Source organism: Aotus nancymaae, unplaced genomic scaffold, assembly GCF_030222135.1.
Source record: "Aotus nancymaae isolate 86718 unplaced genomic scaffold, 86718_ANA_hifiasm-v0.15.2.pri h1tg000007l, whole genome shotgun sequence".
NCBI classification, from domain to species: domain Eukaryota; kingdom Metazoa; phylum Chordata; class Mammalia; order Primates; family Aotidae; genus Aotus; species Aotus nancymaae.
In genome coordinates this window covers 4,009,598-4,025,605 of record NW_026988418.1, presented here as the reverse complement: position 1 = coordinate 4,025,605, position 16,008 = coordinate 4,009,598, and the positions used below count along the sequence as shown (strand labels likewise).

General features: G+C 50.3%; 1 protein-coding gene across 2 annotated transcripts in view; it reads left to right on the top strand.

Moving 5' to 3' along the window:
• The window catches only part of RIMS3 (regulating synaptic membrane exocytosis 3), a 42,862-nt gene that overhangs the window by 14,216 nt on the left and 12,638 nt on the right, over window positions 1-16,008 (top strand). For both annotated transcript variants that reach the window (XR_001105228.3, XM_012439164.3), the window contains exons 2-4: window positions 3,310-3,490; window positions 8,864-9,111; window positions 14,648-14,789. Coding sequence is in view for 1 of the 2 variants with exons in the window: in XM_012439164.3 (XP_012294587.2) it covers window positions 8,895-9,111; window positions 14,648-14,789 (359 nt within the window). In the remaining variant the exon portion in view is untranslated. The remainder of the gene's footprint in view (window positions 1-3,309; window positions 3,491-8,863; window positions 9,112-14,647; window positions 14,790-16,008) is intronic.

The following is a 16,008-nucleotide window of genomic DNA, read 5'->3' as shown; positions in this document are numbered from 1 at the left end:
ACCTCATCTTAACTTGTCACATCTGCAACGACCGTGTTTCCAAACCAAGTCACATTCTGAGGGACTGGGGTTTGAGCCTCAACATTTTGCAGGGGGACACAATTCAACTCATAACAGACAGGAACAGTACAGAGGGAGATACGGGGACTAACCTCATCTGGGAAGACTTTCCTAGGAAATGACCTTTAAACTTGGATTGAGCCAAGAGTCGGGTTTGGCCCGGCAAAGGTGGCAGGACAGACAAGTATAAGGTCACCAGATCATGGGGGTGGGGGCAGAGAAGAGCATGTCAGGCAGACGGGAGACAAAGTGGCTCTCCTTTTTTTTTTTTTTTTTTTTTGAGATGGAGTCTCTGTCACCCAGGCTAGAATGCAGTGACACAATCTCAGCTCACTGCTACAACCTCCGCCTCCTGGGTTCAAGCGATTCTCCTGACTCAGCCTCCCAATTAGCTGGGACTACAGGCGTGCGCCACCATGCCCAGCTAATTTTTTGTAGTTTTTTAAGTAGAGATGGGGTTTCACCGTGTTAGCCAAGATGGTCTCGATCTCTTGACCTTGTGGTCTGCCCGCTTTGGCCTCCCAAAGTACTGGGATTACAGACATGAGCCACCACACCTGGCTCAAGGTGGTACTTTTGAGGACTGAAAAGAAGTAAATGTGGCTGGAATACAGAGTAGGGGCAAGAGGCATGGGACGGGCCGGGAGACTGGAGAAGAAGACAGTCCCCAGGTTATATGGGCTGTGGGCCTTGGCGAGGGTCTTCTCCTTTGTTCTGCAGGAAATGGGAGGCTATGAGAGGTTGGCAAGCAGGAGAGATTCATTCTGTTTTGTAGGCTAGCTCCTCCCAAAACTGACTCAGGCTGTGTTGTTCTTCTAAGTCCCTGGTTCTGAGGAAGGACACACAGCCCTGTCCTCAGGAGCCCTCAACTGAGTGAAGGCCCATGGCGACCCTGTCCTGGGAAGGAGGCATGTCTGTAACCCCAGCAACCCCTAGTAGATACTTCAGGAACCTGGTTTTGAATGGGAGACAGGGCTCACCCAGCCCTGGGTCTGCCTTACCCCTGTGTGTTCTGAGTCCTTATAATTTGGATTTGAGTCTGACCACCCATCCCCTGCACTGCCATGAGGACTGTGACTGAGAATGTATCTAGGGCCCATATGGCATCCTGAGGCCCCGGGGGGACATCAGGGGCTCAGTCTTCTAGGTCTTGCAGGAACCGTGCCTTCAGCACCCTACTCCCCTCAAGGAATGTCTGGAGTCTGTATTGCCTTCCTACACAGTATCCAGCCTCTCTGGGGTGCTCAACCCATCCCTTACCACGCCCTCAGAGGGCCACACTTTCCTGTGTGTGATGGGAGAGGGCCTACCCTGCCTAAAGCTGCCTGTCCCTGCCTTGCCTGGGCTGGGTGGGCCAGGCTGGGTGGAGGAGAAGTGGGTCAGCCTGGTAGCCATGGTGACAGCAGCTGCTCCCTGCCAGCCTTCTCCTCTCCTCACCACAAACCTCACCAATGAGCTCCTTTGTCCAGTCTGGTGGGGATGGGGGCCAGGCGAGTGAGATTGGGGGCTGTGGTGTCTATGAGTGTGCATGTGGGTTCAAGCTCGCACACACCTGCTCAGAGGTGGGGTGTGTGCCTTAGCCAAGGGAGCCCACTGTTCAGGCTAAGACACTTCCTGCTTCCCTGCCCATGGAGCCATGGGGCTCTTCCTGCCTTTCTAGACTGGGCAGGGGCCAAATGGGGGGAGTGTGTGTGGGTATGTACACATGTGAGTCTGTGAATGCCTATGGCTGTCATTGTGGTTGCCTCTGTGTGTCTCTGGATAAGTGTCTTGGTGGAGGTGTGTGTGCATCTGTGTGCACATGTGATTGTGTCTTTAAGTATTATTGATGCAGGTCTTTGTGATCACACATTTGGAATTCTGTGCCCCATGTCTCTTCCTGTGTGTATGTGTGTGTGTGCACATGTGTGTGTGCACGGTGTATGCCAGCCCGGCTTGGGAAAGATGAAGGTCTGCACAACTAGGAGAGGAGCAGTCTCCATGTGCTGCCCACACTGGCTGGGTGTGCTTCCTTGGCACAGACTGCCTTCCCCACCACAGCCACCTACCAACCCATCCCCATGCCCACCTCTCCCTGAGTGGGGACAGGAAAGGCTAGAGCTGCGGGAGCCCCTCCACCCTTTCTGTGAATGCAGGCACTAGCCTGTGACAAGGGCACAGACTGGCACAGGAGATGTGGTGGGCTGTCCTGGCACTGGATGAGGTTTGGGCCAGGGATCTCAGATGCCAGACCCAGCATCCAGCAGGGGTCAGGAGCTGAGATACTGGCACAGCTTCATGGGTCACCTCTCATCTCAACTGTAAAGTGCAGGACCCTGACCGCAGACGTCGGGAGCACTCAGGGCTGCAGTGGGAGGCAATTCTCTTAGTCTCTGGGCCTTCCCCTGATGTGGTTGCACCTGGCGTGGACTCCAGACCAATAAGAACTAACACCTGGACAATTCTTTACAATCTATAAAGGAACCTTATTAGTAATAATAATGTAACTGCCCAACTGATGATCATTTAGCATGTCCCAATTCTTGTTTTGTAATATTTTGTATAAGAATCCTAAAGCAGACATTATCATCCCCACTTTCGAGATGAGGAGCATTAGGCTCAGGGGATTTGTTAAGGAAGCCCTGTATCATACAGCTTGTAAGTGGCAGATCTAGGTTTTGCACCTGTCTGTCTGCCTCCAGAGCATGTGTTTCATTCACCCTGCCTTTCTGCTCCTCTTTGTCTCATCTGACCCCCAGTCTAGCCGAGAGAGTTGGGGAGGGCCCAGGTGGCGATCAGACTCATTTTGTAGAGGAGGGAATGGAGGGAATGGTACAGAGAAGCTGAAGGACCTGCTCAGGATCACATAGCTGGGGGTGGAGCCAGGAGTGTGTTCCCTAACTGCTGGGCATGTCATAGAGTGTCTGGGGAGGAAGAAAGACCCCATTAATCAGAGGGAGGTTGGAGGAAGCAAGGATAGGGTCTAGAGCTCCTTAGCAGTTGGTCCTGGATGAGTCTTTCCTGTGTTAAAAATCTCCAAGTTGTGGGTCTTCAGCAGCTTGGCATCCAAGTGCCTAAAGGAACATTAGGGAACTTGGGAGTTCTGACAATTTGATAGAAGAGGAAATGGAGAACTGAAGAGTTTAAATGATTTGCTCAAGGTCACACAGCTTCTTCAAAGTCTGTCTTTTTATGCCACAATCTACCAGAAGCCCTTAAGGGTAGATGTCTCACCTAGCCCTTCCTCTAAGCTCCCCTCTTCCCTTTCAGACCTTTTTATCACATCACTTCCTCCTGGGAGCCTGCCCTGATTGCCTTCACCTCATTTCTTGAAAATTGGTGTTTTGGCAGAAGTCAATTGAAGCCTTGTGCAAATGCCCTAGGGGTGTGCTGTTGGGAGGGGCACAGCCCCCTGTGATGCGGGAACGCCAGGCTCACATTCATCAATTCGGTGAGTTGGGTTTTCTTCCAGGTGAAGGATGGGGAGGGAGCACGCGATAGGTGATGTGAGACCTGAGAGTTAAGGTACTTAGGGTTGAAGCTCTGATTCTGCTACCAATTTTTTGTGTTACCCTGGTGCGTCTTTTCCCCATTCTGGGCCTTGACTACCTGTTCTGCAAAATGAAAGGCTCAGTCTAGAATACAGTAAACAAGTCAGTTTTAGCTCATCAGCTGTTTCTCATCAGCTGGTGCTGGATCCCTGTGTTGAGAGGGACTCTGAGGCTAAGTTGACCTTGATGGGAAAGAGAGAGGTTAATTATATCCACTGTGCGTAGAGGATGGGGAGGGTGGTGGGAGCCTCAGTTATTTGCAGTCCCTTCCAGCCTAACACTCCATCACCCTGTGATGCATTCCTTGGTCTTTACTGTTGGAAACGTGGGTGGCTAGGTTCATCTTGAGCTTTTGGGTGGCCTCGAACTCTCAAAAAATTCTCATCTGGTTAGACATGTGGTTAAGGGGACTGAGGGGCCCAGGGTAGCCTGGCAGGGCCCTGAGACCTGCTGTTGTCAGGATTCGGGAGAGGGTTTGGAGGATGCTTATAGAATACTGAGACCCCAGGGTAGAGGCCAAGCATCCAAGGGCTAAAAAAGAAAACACAAAACTTATTCCTGGGGAATGGGGAAGGTCTCTTCTGGCATAGAGTTTTGGCAGGAGTTGGGGCAGTAGCTGTGTCCCTGGAGGATAATTGAAGTTTCTCTGCTGCTGTAGTAATAGCTGGGAGTCAGCAGGAAGAACTTCAGAGTGAGGTCGCTGTCACTCACTGAGATCATAGGACAGTTTTCTTCCTTGAGGTGCCATGACCTGGGCTGAGAAAGGGACAGTCTGCTCTGCTCAGAAGCAGGAGAATTGGTGAAGTGACTTGCATGGGAGGAGTATAGTTCATTTAGCAATTATTTGGAATCACCAACATGTTACATGGTATGTTCTGTGTCCTGCCCACTCCTCACCACTCTGCCTCAGTCTCCTCATCTTCCCTTTTCCATCCTTGTGGTCTGATGGCTCAGGGGTTGCTCTGCAGTGGATGTCCCTCCTTTTAGGTGCCTTGTCTAGAACTCTGGCATGTCCCTCCTGAGCTAGACTGGCTGCCAGAGAAGAAACTAGATCTCTAATTGTGAGCCCTTCACTGCAATGTGTGTTCATAGACTCAACTCTCCCAGTCAAAAGGACTTTTAGAGATTACTTAATCTGACCCCTTCATTTTACACCCAGATGAGACAGCCGAGGCTCAGAGGAGTTCACATAAGGAATCTGTTTGCATTCGAATCCCACATCCTAATTCCTAATCCTCCTAACCTGCCCTACCAGGACTTCTGGCCCACAGGGTCAGTCCTAGGGCCTTGGGCCCAGTGCTTTCGGTCTGGCTCCTCCTGCCTCCTCTGGGGAGTGGCCTGCAGGCTGGGCCCTCCCAAGCATCTTTCAGTTCTCCAGCCCCCCTGGTTGATCCCTAGATGGTTAAAGATGAGAAAATAGCTCTGGATAGTGCAGTGACCTTGATGCCAAACCAAATGCTTGTCAATTCCATTTATTATTCATGAGGAAACATGAGCCCCTGGGTTGGCAGGGTCAGGAATTTTGTCCTTTACCCCTTCCTGTTTCACCCCCAGGAGTGGTGCTCTCTTGGTCCCTGAGGCTGTGCTAGGGAAGCTCTTTGCTTCTCCAGCTATGGTCCAGTTAGGTTTTCTACTGCCCTATAGTCACTTTCCTTGTAGTTTTCTCAAAGGGCCCAGAGACCCAGAGCAGAGCCTGAGCTTAAGGGCTGGGCCTACTTTTTTGGTTGAAGGGACAGGGACTGCTAAGCATTCTCTCTTTTTGGAAACAGGAGACTTGGGTTCAAGTCCAGGCCTTGCCTCTTCTTAGCTGGGTTGGACAGACAAGTCCTTTACTTTTCTGAGACTCAGTTTTCTCATCTACAGTACAGAGATAACCACACACCTCCCAGAAATTCTGTAAGGAGTAAATTAGACCTGCACCATGGCAGAGTCACAGTATCACATAAGCCTTCTCCCACCTTCCACCAAAAGACCATGTAGATACCCAAAAAACACACAAACTGGCACTAGAATTGGAAACTCAAAAGAAGAGATCATCATAGGCCCCAGTCCAGGGGGACTTTCCATTCGCTGCAGGGTTGATGGGGATGGGGAAATACAATACAGGACTCTGCACACGTCACAGTGTGAATGAGACCGGTCCAGGCAGCCACAAAGAAGGCAAAATGAGGCTTTAACTCATCCTCGCTGTCAGCCGCACTTTGCCAGGCTGGCGGGAGACATGCTGACCAGGTGACCAGGTGACTGTTCTCAGCTGTCTGGGGACTGTCTTCCTTATCCACCAGAATGGTGCCTTTCCCCTTTCACCCATTCTCTCTCCCCTTTCTGTGTCCTTTTGAGAAGGTGGACTCCCTCAGCATACCAGGCCTGAAGGCAGAGGATCAAGCAAAGTGCCCTGAACCCTGGGATGGTCAGCTGCCCCAGGAAAACCACTGTGGGGTAGGACAGAGCCAGGAGGGTGCTAGGTGCAGGCCATGCTGGAGCTGCTGGCCTTCTTGGGTTCTGCCTGTGCAGAGGAGACTGACTGCAGCATAGGACTTTGCAGCCAAACTGTGGAGGCCAACAGCTGGAGATCCCACCTCTGTTCCAAACACAGCAACAGACTCCTGCAGCCCCTCCCTCAGAGTGAGAGAGGCCTCCCTCAGGGCCCTCTGTCCTCTTCCCTAGCACTTAGTGTGACCATCATTAAATATTTAATTGTAGAATTAGTTATTTACTGTCTGTCTCCCTCCTGGACTGGAAGCTTTGGGAGGGCAGGACCAAGTTGGCCTGGCTCACTGCTGTATCTTTGGCACTTATCATGGGCCTGGGAATTTTAGGGGCTTAAATATTTGTTGAATGCAGCTAATAGGGAGAGTAAATGTCTATATTTTAAAAAGGAATTTGACAATAGATTCCAAGAATCCAAAAGACATTTATGACCCTGGTATCAGGTAGGATGCTTTTGGAGGTGATAGAGAACTCTGATTCAAAGTGGTGTAAGCAATGGAAAATGTATTGTCTCACATAATTGGAAGACCAGTGCAGGGCAGGCCCTAGGTGTGGCCTGAGGTACTTTCTGTCTGGGTGCTGTCTGTTCACAGCAGCACTGGCTTCGGCTTAGGGCTGAGCCCACTCTAGGGAGTAGGAAAGAGAAGGACAGAGGGAGAAAGAGAGAGAGCCCCCTCCTCTTATAAGCATGGAATCCAAATCTTCCCCCCTTGGACAAATAAGAGTTGCCAAGGTGAATGTTATTCACAGATCTGCCTCTAAAACAAGGGGTGTGTGGTACCTGGACAAATCAGCCCTCTGTCAAAAAGCAGAAAGGGGGAATGGATTCTGGGGATGCTCCTAGCGGTTTCTGTATCCCCTGACCTAGTCGTTCCATTTTGAGGAATCAGTCCTAAAGAAATAAGCAGACAAAATCCATATAGAAAGATGTTTAGGCCAGACATGGTGACTCACGCCTGTAATCCCAGTACTTTGGGTGGCCAAGGTAGGTGGATCACTTGAGATTAGGAGTTTGAGACCAGCCTGGCCAACATGGTAAAACTCCATCTCTACTAAAAATACAAAAAAAATATAGCTGGGCATGGTGCACACCTATAATTCCAGCTACTTGGAAGGCTGAGGTACAAGATTCGCTTGAACCTGCGTGGCAGACATTGCAGCGAGTGGAGATTGTGCCACTCCACTCTAGCCTGGGTGACAGAGTGAGACTCCATCTCAAAAAAAAAAAAAAAAAAAAAAAGAGAGAGAGAAAGATGTTTATTGCTGTGTTTATTTAAAGGAGAAGAAAGAAGCCGGGTGGCTCACATCTGTAATCCCAGCACTTTGGGAGGCTGAGGCAGGTAGATCACCTGAGGTCAGGAGTTCGAAACCAGCCTGGCCAACATGGTGAAACCCCATCTCTTACTAAAAATACAAAACATTAGCTGGGCATGGTGGTGTGCGCCTGTAATCCCAGCTACTCTGGAGGCTGAGGCAGGAGAATTGCTTGAACCCAGGAGGTGAAGGTTGCAGCGAGCCGAGATTGTGCCACTGCACTTCAGCCTGGGTGACAGAGTGAGACTCCATCTCAATAAATAAATAAATAAAAATAAAAGGAGGAAAGAGAGAAAGAGGAGAGAAACTTGAGCCTAATCTAAGAGGTAGCTGTATTGAAATACTTAAGTCAGTTATGTTGCTTCTATACAATGGAATATCGTGGTAGCATACATAGTGTTAATGACATTGGGAAATGCTTATGATATAATTTTTTGTTTTTTTTGTTTTGTTTTGTTTTTTGTTTTTTCGAGATGGAGTCTTGCTCTGTCGCCCAGGCTGGAGTGCAATGGTGCAATCTCTGCTCACTGCAACCACTGCTTTGTGGGTTCAAGCAATTCTCCTGCCTCAGCCTCCTGAGTAGTTGGGATTACAGGCATGCACCATCATGCCCAGCTAATTTTTGTATTTTCAGTAGACAAGGGGTTTCACCATGTTGATCAGGCTGGTCTCAAACTCCTGACCTCAGGTGATCCACCCACCTTGACTTCCCAAAGTGCTGGGATTACAGGCATGAGCCACCTCACCTGGCCATGATATAATGTTAAATGAAAAAGTACCAGGATATAAAATGACATTTACAGTATGAGTTCAGTGATTTTAAAAAATGCATGGAAGGGTGGCTGGAAGGGAATAGGCTACAATGCCTCTCAGGAGTGCAGTAAGGGTGATTTTCTTGCTGCTTTGGGCTTTTCTGCACTATCCCCTTCACACAGAAGGACCCCACCGGAGTCTGCACAGGCTGCAGCCAGTTCTGTTCTCCCTGTTCTTATTATTTTCTATGAAAATAATAACCACTAATACTTACTGAATATTTACTCTAAGCCTGACAGACACTTCATATGCATTATTTAATTTGGTCCTTACAACAATCCTATGAGCTAAGTGCTTTTATTTCACATCTTGCTGAGGTGTTCACCGAAACCCCCAGAGGTTTGGTCACAAGGTCACACAGCTAGTGTGTAGAGGCCTTTGGAATTCAAGCCCAGGCCGTGTGACTCCACAGCCTCAGTCCTCTTTGTCAAACCAGGTCACCTTTGAGGTTCTACATAGCCATGTGCTAATAGGGATAGTCCCTTTTGTTGAGCCAGACCCTGTGCATGCCCTTGACATTTGTTTGTGCATTTAAACCTCACAGCCTCAGAGAGGTCAAGTGACTAGCCCAGGGTCATGCAGCTAGGAAGTGGTGGGGTTGCTGTAGAGTCATCCAGGTCTGACGTGGGATCCTTTTGTTTCCTGCCCACCTTCAGAGCTGCCTGAGGCCCTGCCGCCCCAGGGACCATGTTTAACGGGGAGCCAGGTCCTGCCTCATCTGGGGCCTCCAGGAATGTGGTGCGGAGCTCCAGCATTAGCGGTGAAATCTGCGGATCCCAGCAAGCTGGGGGCGGGACTGGGACCACCACCGCCAAGAAGCGGCGGAGCAGCCTGGGTGCCAAGATGGTGGCCATCGTGGGCCTGACTCAGTGGAGCAAGAGCACACTCCAGCTTCCGCAGCCTGGTGAGGGGGCATGGGACATGGTGGGAGAAGGGGATACTTTGCAAAGACAGAGTACCAGGGACTGCCCTGATAGGTCTGCACTCCCATGCCCACAAACACTTATACTGTGGCCCTTCCCATACACCAGGTGCTGTTCTAGGTCCAGTATGTGTATAGACTGATTAAATCTCCGTGGAGCTCTATGAGGCAGGTACCAAAGCACAGAGAAGGGAGGTCAGATGCTCCAAACTATACAGCTAGTAGGTGGTGGAGCCTGGATTCAGACTCTAGCAGTTGGGCTTCCTACTTGATGCTCTTAACCTTTACACTCCACTGCCTCCACACACAGACTTAGACATTAACCAGTTATTATTTATTAAACAGCCTTGTGTTCCTGGCACTGTGTAAGTGACACCACAATTTTACAGACACATACAGCCTCAAGATTTAGTCTCAGGTGCCAGGTGCAGGACTCACACCTATAACCCCAGCACTTTGAAAGGCAGAAGAGGGAGGATCACTTGAGCCCAGGAGTTTGAGACCAGCCTGGGCACCATAGCGAGACCCCTGGCTTAAAAAACAAAAAAAGATTCAGTCTCACCTGTAACCTCCCAGTCTCCTAAATACAAATAGCCAGGCACATGCAGTTCTGTACTCCCATGTATATGTTACAAAGCACAAGGGAGACACACACAAAGATATGCAACTTGTTCAGTTACATAAATAGAGCGCTCAGTTGCTCTGGTAAGCTGCCCACATTTCCAGGGAAGCACAATAGAGTAATTCACACTGTGCATGGTCACAAATAAAACCAGTCATGCAAACCACACAGTCACGGCCCTCTGATTACAGATGCACGACCCAGATCGCAGAAACATGTCACTCATGTGTGCAAGTGTACATCACAAAGCCACATTCACACACACCTGAACAGCTCCATCCTCATCAATTCAGTATCCTTTTTCAGACACCTAGCTGCAGAATCTCAGTTATGTTCAGCCTGGTGGGTGACCACTTGTGACATACCTAGACCCCACATCACAGAGGAGCCAGCTCTACCCACCAAGACCTCTTCACTTTGTGGCATCAGCCCAGACACCAGCTGGTTTTGTTTTAAAATCTCTTCCTGCTTATTTTGTTCAGAGTAACAACTTCCCCAGAAACCTTCAAATAGGCAGCTGGATGGGATGGTGAGGGGGCGGGGGCTCTGGAGGATCCAGGGAGAATGCTCATCAAGGCTCCCAGTTGGGGCTGGGGGTGGGGGACTTTTCCAGGCCTTAAAATAGATTTTTATAAAGCCCTTGACAGGACCACATTGGCTGGTCTTTTCCAGTAATCAAGCTGTGATGTGGTTTCTGGTGGGGGAAAGCTATTATAGATGGGGAAGGGGCTTGAGGTTATCAGGGCCCTAGAGTGGGCGTGGCCTCTGTGAATATGCAGTTTAGGCCTGGTACTAGAGAGATGGGGATTTGGGGATCTAGCAGTTGGGCTGGGACAAGGAGGGGGCTGGGACAGGACCAAGGAGTGAGATTACGATTAGGAGGTTGTAGAGGTGTTAGACTTCAGGAGTCTGGCTTCGAGGGACAGGATTCAGCCCAGGAATCCAGCTGATTCAGCTTCAGACCCAAAGCCTTCTTCATACCCAAAGTGATTTGGAGAGTTAGTCTTCCAAGGCCAGGATAGGGGCCTGAGTCACTGGGAGAACCTTCCAGTGATCTGCCTTGACTTTACAGGCTGCAGGCAGGAATTGGAGCAGATACCAGGAAGACCTTTCATCTTGAGAAGAGATGAATGATAATGGGGCTTCTGAATCTCTGTCTCCTTGGTATGCAAGGGCATGGCTGAAGGACTGGAGCTAGGGGAACTGCCCAGATGCCCTTCTAACTGAAGATCTCTGTGCATCAGCTAATTGCTGAATGTCAGAGCGGGGAGAATCCCTTGAGATCATCTAGTGCGCCATACTTACTTTATTGATGAGGCATCCAGAGCCTGGGGAGAAAGCATGTTCCTGGAGAATGACCTCATGTTCAGAGCCACCCCCTGTCATTTACTAGCCAGGTGACTAAGGCAAGTTACTGCACCTCTCTGAGCCTACTGCCTTGTTTGTAGAATGAGGACAATGATACATGCCTTGCGTAGTTGTCCAGGGAATTAAATGAGATAGAGTATGCAAAAGCACCCAGCTTCATCTCTGGCACATAGTGTAGGCACTCAGCAAAGTGTCTATGCTATTATTATTTCCTGCTATTGTACCATAAAGCCAAAAGAGAAGTGAGTTCTCAGCCTCCACACCTCTGCTCCTTCCCTGTAGCACACTCCTCTCCATTTAGAATTCCTTCTCCATTTTTTGCCCCCATGCCTTGAGGATACCAGTGTCCCAGCTCAGACCCTCCCTGTGGGTTGGAGTGTCTGGTGCCAGAGGAAAGACTCTGGCATTGGCTCTGGAAACTGTTCTGGGAAAGACCCTAGAAGGGTGCCCCCATTCCCGACAGATGGGATGGCTTCATTCCCTGCAGGGTGGGCTGTGTGAAAGGGGGAAGAATTCCTCTCCTGGACTTGGTCTTCTGGGCTCAGGTCTGCCCTTCACAGGGCCTCCGTCCTCCTAGTGTGTCTGTACTGTGAATTGGCTAGAGCCCTGCCCATCCTTCTTTGTTTCAAAGCCTTTGCCCTAGTGCAGGACCCATAATGTCTAGCCTGGACGATTGCACCAGCCTCCTCTCTTGTTCTGCCTCCTGCCTGCCTTCTTCCAGTTTATTCCTCATGTGGCCCTAGAGCAGACTTACAAAAACTCACTTTAGAGGGCTAGTCCTGGCTCTGTAACTCACCATGGGACCTCAGGAAATTTACTTTCCCACTGGGCCTGTTTCCTCTTTTGTAAAATGGAGCTAAAATGCTCTCTCTCAGTTTCCTTCTGGATCTAACATTCACTAAGTTGTGGGAGCAGCGAGGAGGGTAGAGTCAGAGCTTTGGGTCCAGGAAACAGATGGGTTCTGGTCTGGCAACTGGCTGGATCTATAGACGACCATCCTGGGCTGTCCCAGCCCCTGAGCAAACGGAGCTAGTATTTTTCAGTACCAGGGACAGCGGCTTTCCCCTTCTGGACTCTGAGATCTGGGTCAGGGTAGAGAAAGGGCTCAAGACCATTCCAGAAGATTCCATAGGGAGTGGTGGTACAGGCTGTGACTGCCTCTCCTTTGTTTGTAATGGGACAGATGGGATGGTTCCTGGAGTTTTTGGTCTCTGGAGCCCATAGAATTATTGCAAGCAACTTGGCTTCTTTCTCTAGGGAGAGAGAGATTATATAGTTATTCCTCAGATCAGCAGGGGTTGAGACTGGACATGTATGAAGCCAGTAGAGGGATCATCTCTGAGATTGCAGGAGCTTTCTCCTCCCTCTGAAGTCATGGAACTTAATCTCTGCTGAATCACCTCTCAACTAGATGGGGGATTGGGAGGGGAGTGAGAACATGACAGCAGACTGGGAGTATGTGGGGCTGATCTAGTCCCAGCTCTCTCAGCACCTGGACCTCAAGCTCCCCAGTTGTGAAATGTGGAGGAAGGGGTAGCCAAAGTATCTCTAACATTTCAGGATTCTGTGACTCCTCGACTCAGGGTCTCACATTGGGTTTGGACAAGTCTTAATCTAAGAAGGCAAATTTGCTCCCAAATGGTCCAAAGCTTCCCCAAACTCTGAAAGAGGAGGGTTGAGGTCTTGAGGGAGTGAGCCTCAGGCTGTGTGTTGTGGGGCAGAGATATGGAGACAAGGGACCCCCCCCCACCACCACCACCACAGACCCATCTGTCTCCTAACTGGGTTAACGAGAAGATGTAGAGTTAGGAGCCAGGGACAGGGAGAGGACCCCCACACCAGCCCTATTACCTAGGCCTCTGTGTGTGAGGTGGGTCAGACACCATTTGTGGGTTTTCATCAACATATGTGATTGAATGGGAGGGTTCAGTTCTAAGTCTTACATGTGAACATCATATGTCCGTGACTTGACTGAAGGCGGCAGAGTACATCATGTGTACATGTGACCAAGACCTGGTAGGACCATTTGTGACTGTGTGTGTGAAAAAAGTATGTATGAGCTAATGCGACTGTGTGTGTGTGTGTATGTGTGTGTGTGTGTGTGTGTATGAGAGAGACAGACATGTTGATGATGTCATGGATTCCTGACTGTGCTATTCTAGTATCCCAGAAGCTGGGATGATTTCAGAGAAGACATTCCTCCTCACCCTGCACTCTGTTCTCAGCCTGTCCCGCTGCCCACCCTCCCATCCACTAGTGATCCTAGCACTCTCAGCCTGCCCTCCTCCAGTGGGGACTTTATGAAAGATAAGCAGATGAAGCAGGAGGAATAAAGTCTCCCTTTTCCCAGGCTGGGGTCTCCCCAGCCCACCATTGGGTGCAGAGGAAGAGAACTGCCAAAGTAACCAGCTCTCTGCTCCCCGCTGCTTTCAGGGGCTGTGCTGCCTGTCCTGCCCTGGGCTCTCCCCCTCCCTGTAGGAAACTCCACCTTAATTCGCTTGGCCTCTAACCAGTGACAGCAAGTGGTTCTTTTGGTGCAGTTTCTATCTGAGGGCCACTTTCCTCCCCATCAAGCTCCTCCAGCAGCCAAGCTTCAGCGGGGGAAGTCCCTGCAAGCCCTCAGCCCGTCTCCCCCATCCGCCCACCCAGGAGGAGAGGGTGTCTAGAGGGACCACACTGCAATGCTGAGGAGGTTGCCATGGAAACCCAGGCAGGATGGTGTGCTGCTGGGTGAGGGAAAGCGCCCCATGTTCCCTGCAAGGCTGAGCGGGAGGCTGGGATATGGGGGTCGAGGGCCTCTGAACAGGAGGCACAGAGACACAGGGGTGAGCTCTCACAGGCCAGCTTTGGGGGTTCTTCTGCAGACCTTTTCTCAAGGCCAAAGGCAATTCGGGTCAACCCAACAGTCCCTCTCTGTCTTGTTTCCCTAATGGCCAGCTCCCCACACATGTCCTCTCCATGTTCAGCCCTGCCTAGAGAAGGCGGGTTTGTTTGGGAGTGGCCAGGCTTCCCATGGGGGCTTTCCTGTAGAGCCTGTAGAGGTATCAGAGGTGAGTTGTGGGGTCTGGGTGTGATGGGGTCTGCAAGGGTGCCTGGAAGAAGTAAAGTCAGTCTGCGAATCCCAGAGAAGATAAACTTTCCAGAAGACAGTGGGAGGAGGCACACTTAACCTTTGGGGCAAGGGCTGAAATCAAGGGGGAAAGGTGCAAGTCAGGGGAGCCTGATGAGGGTGAAGTGAGGGCCCCAGCTGCGGATCTGTGGCTCTGCTCGGTGGTGCCATCATGACTCTGCCTGCAGCCATCTTTCTAGTCTGCTCTGTCAGCATCACTGCCCTGAGCAGGGCCAGGTGTCAGGCTGCAGACCAGCTCTGAGGTCAGCTCAGCCATGCCCCTGCCTCCAGTGAGAGCCCTGCTCATCCTCCCCGTCAACCCCCCACACCAAGAGAGTGACTTCGGCAGGACTCTCAGAGAAGCCCCATTTATAATCTGACCTTGTTCCCTCTCTGTGCTTGGGGTGGGGGGGTCACAGAAGGGGCCACCAAGAAGCTGCGCAGCAACATCCGCCGGAGCACAGAGACGGGCATTGCGGTAGAGATGCGGAGCCGGGTCACGCGCCAGGGCAGCCGGGAGTCCACCGACGGGAGCACCAACAGCAACAGCTCCGACGGCACGTGCGTGCAGCCCCGCGCTGTGGTCCCCTCCCTCCTCCTCGGTCCTCCAGTCACAGAACCACTGGGCAGGGTGGGAAAGCCTCCCTGTTTTGTTTCCAGCTAAAACGTCTGGGTCCTCTGTGTCTCTGCCTTCCTTCATACCCCTCCCCTCAACACTCCGTGGTTGGACCCCAGGTCTTCCTGTTGTTCCCATTGAAATATCCAGATACCCAGGAGCTATCAATTCCTTTTGTATGTTTCATGAAGGGACCCTTACCTCCCACCTCCCACTCACACACTGCCCTGCTCTAGAGGAGAGGGTGGAAAGGAAAATGTCCTAAAATCCATTTAAATCTAAAACCACTGTTGTGGCCCAGATGAGTGGCATTCTCTCAAGCAGCCTTGCTTAGAGCTTAGGGAAGGAGATTGGACTAGATCAATGTTTTTCAGACCATGGATGGTGACTCATAGACAGGAAGTAAAATAGGTTTAGTAGGTCAAAACCAGCATTAGAGAAAGAAATAGGCATATGTCATGAAGTAAGAATAAATTGCCTTGTGAACTTTTGTTTCCATTGTTTATATACAGATGCATACAGGTCTGTCCTGGGTCATGATGTTAAATCTCCTTTCTTACATGTAGGTTGCATTAAAAAATCTGAAAGTCACTGGGTTAGATATTCCCCCAGATCTAAGCCTATGAAATTATAGTTGTATGACTAAGATTTTCTGCTTCTGCTTCAAGCCCAGTGACTGCCAGGCTCAGGATTCTGTGGCTCCATTGATTGAGATTCAGTGATCGTGTGTCTCACTGCTGCACTACTTCAATGAATGCGAGTCCTCTCAAGCATTTATTACATCTTCCCATGTGCAGAGCATGCCTGGGCATCTCAGATCAGTGATTCTTACACTGGGATCTACCGGCTGTGATCAGACCAGGAACAATGACCATTTAACACTTAAAACAACCCTGACGGTTGTGGGTACTACCATTATCTCCCTTTGACAAGTGGAGAAACAGGGAGAGGAAGAGGGTGGGGCACCTTACCCAAGGTTACAGCTATTAAGTGGTGATGGAGTCAGAACTGGAATTAAGGCCATTCGATTCCATGACCTTTGTTCACAATCTCCACACTCTATATCTAGCTCCTAAAATTCTGTGACCTTGAGAGTCTCAGATTTCATTGTCCTAAGAATGTGATATTAGGCTGTTGTTGACCATGACCAATAAATGTGGAGCC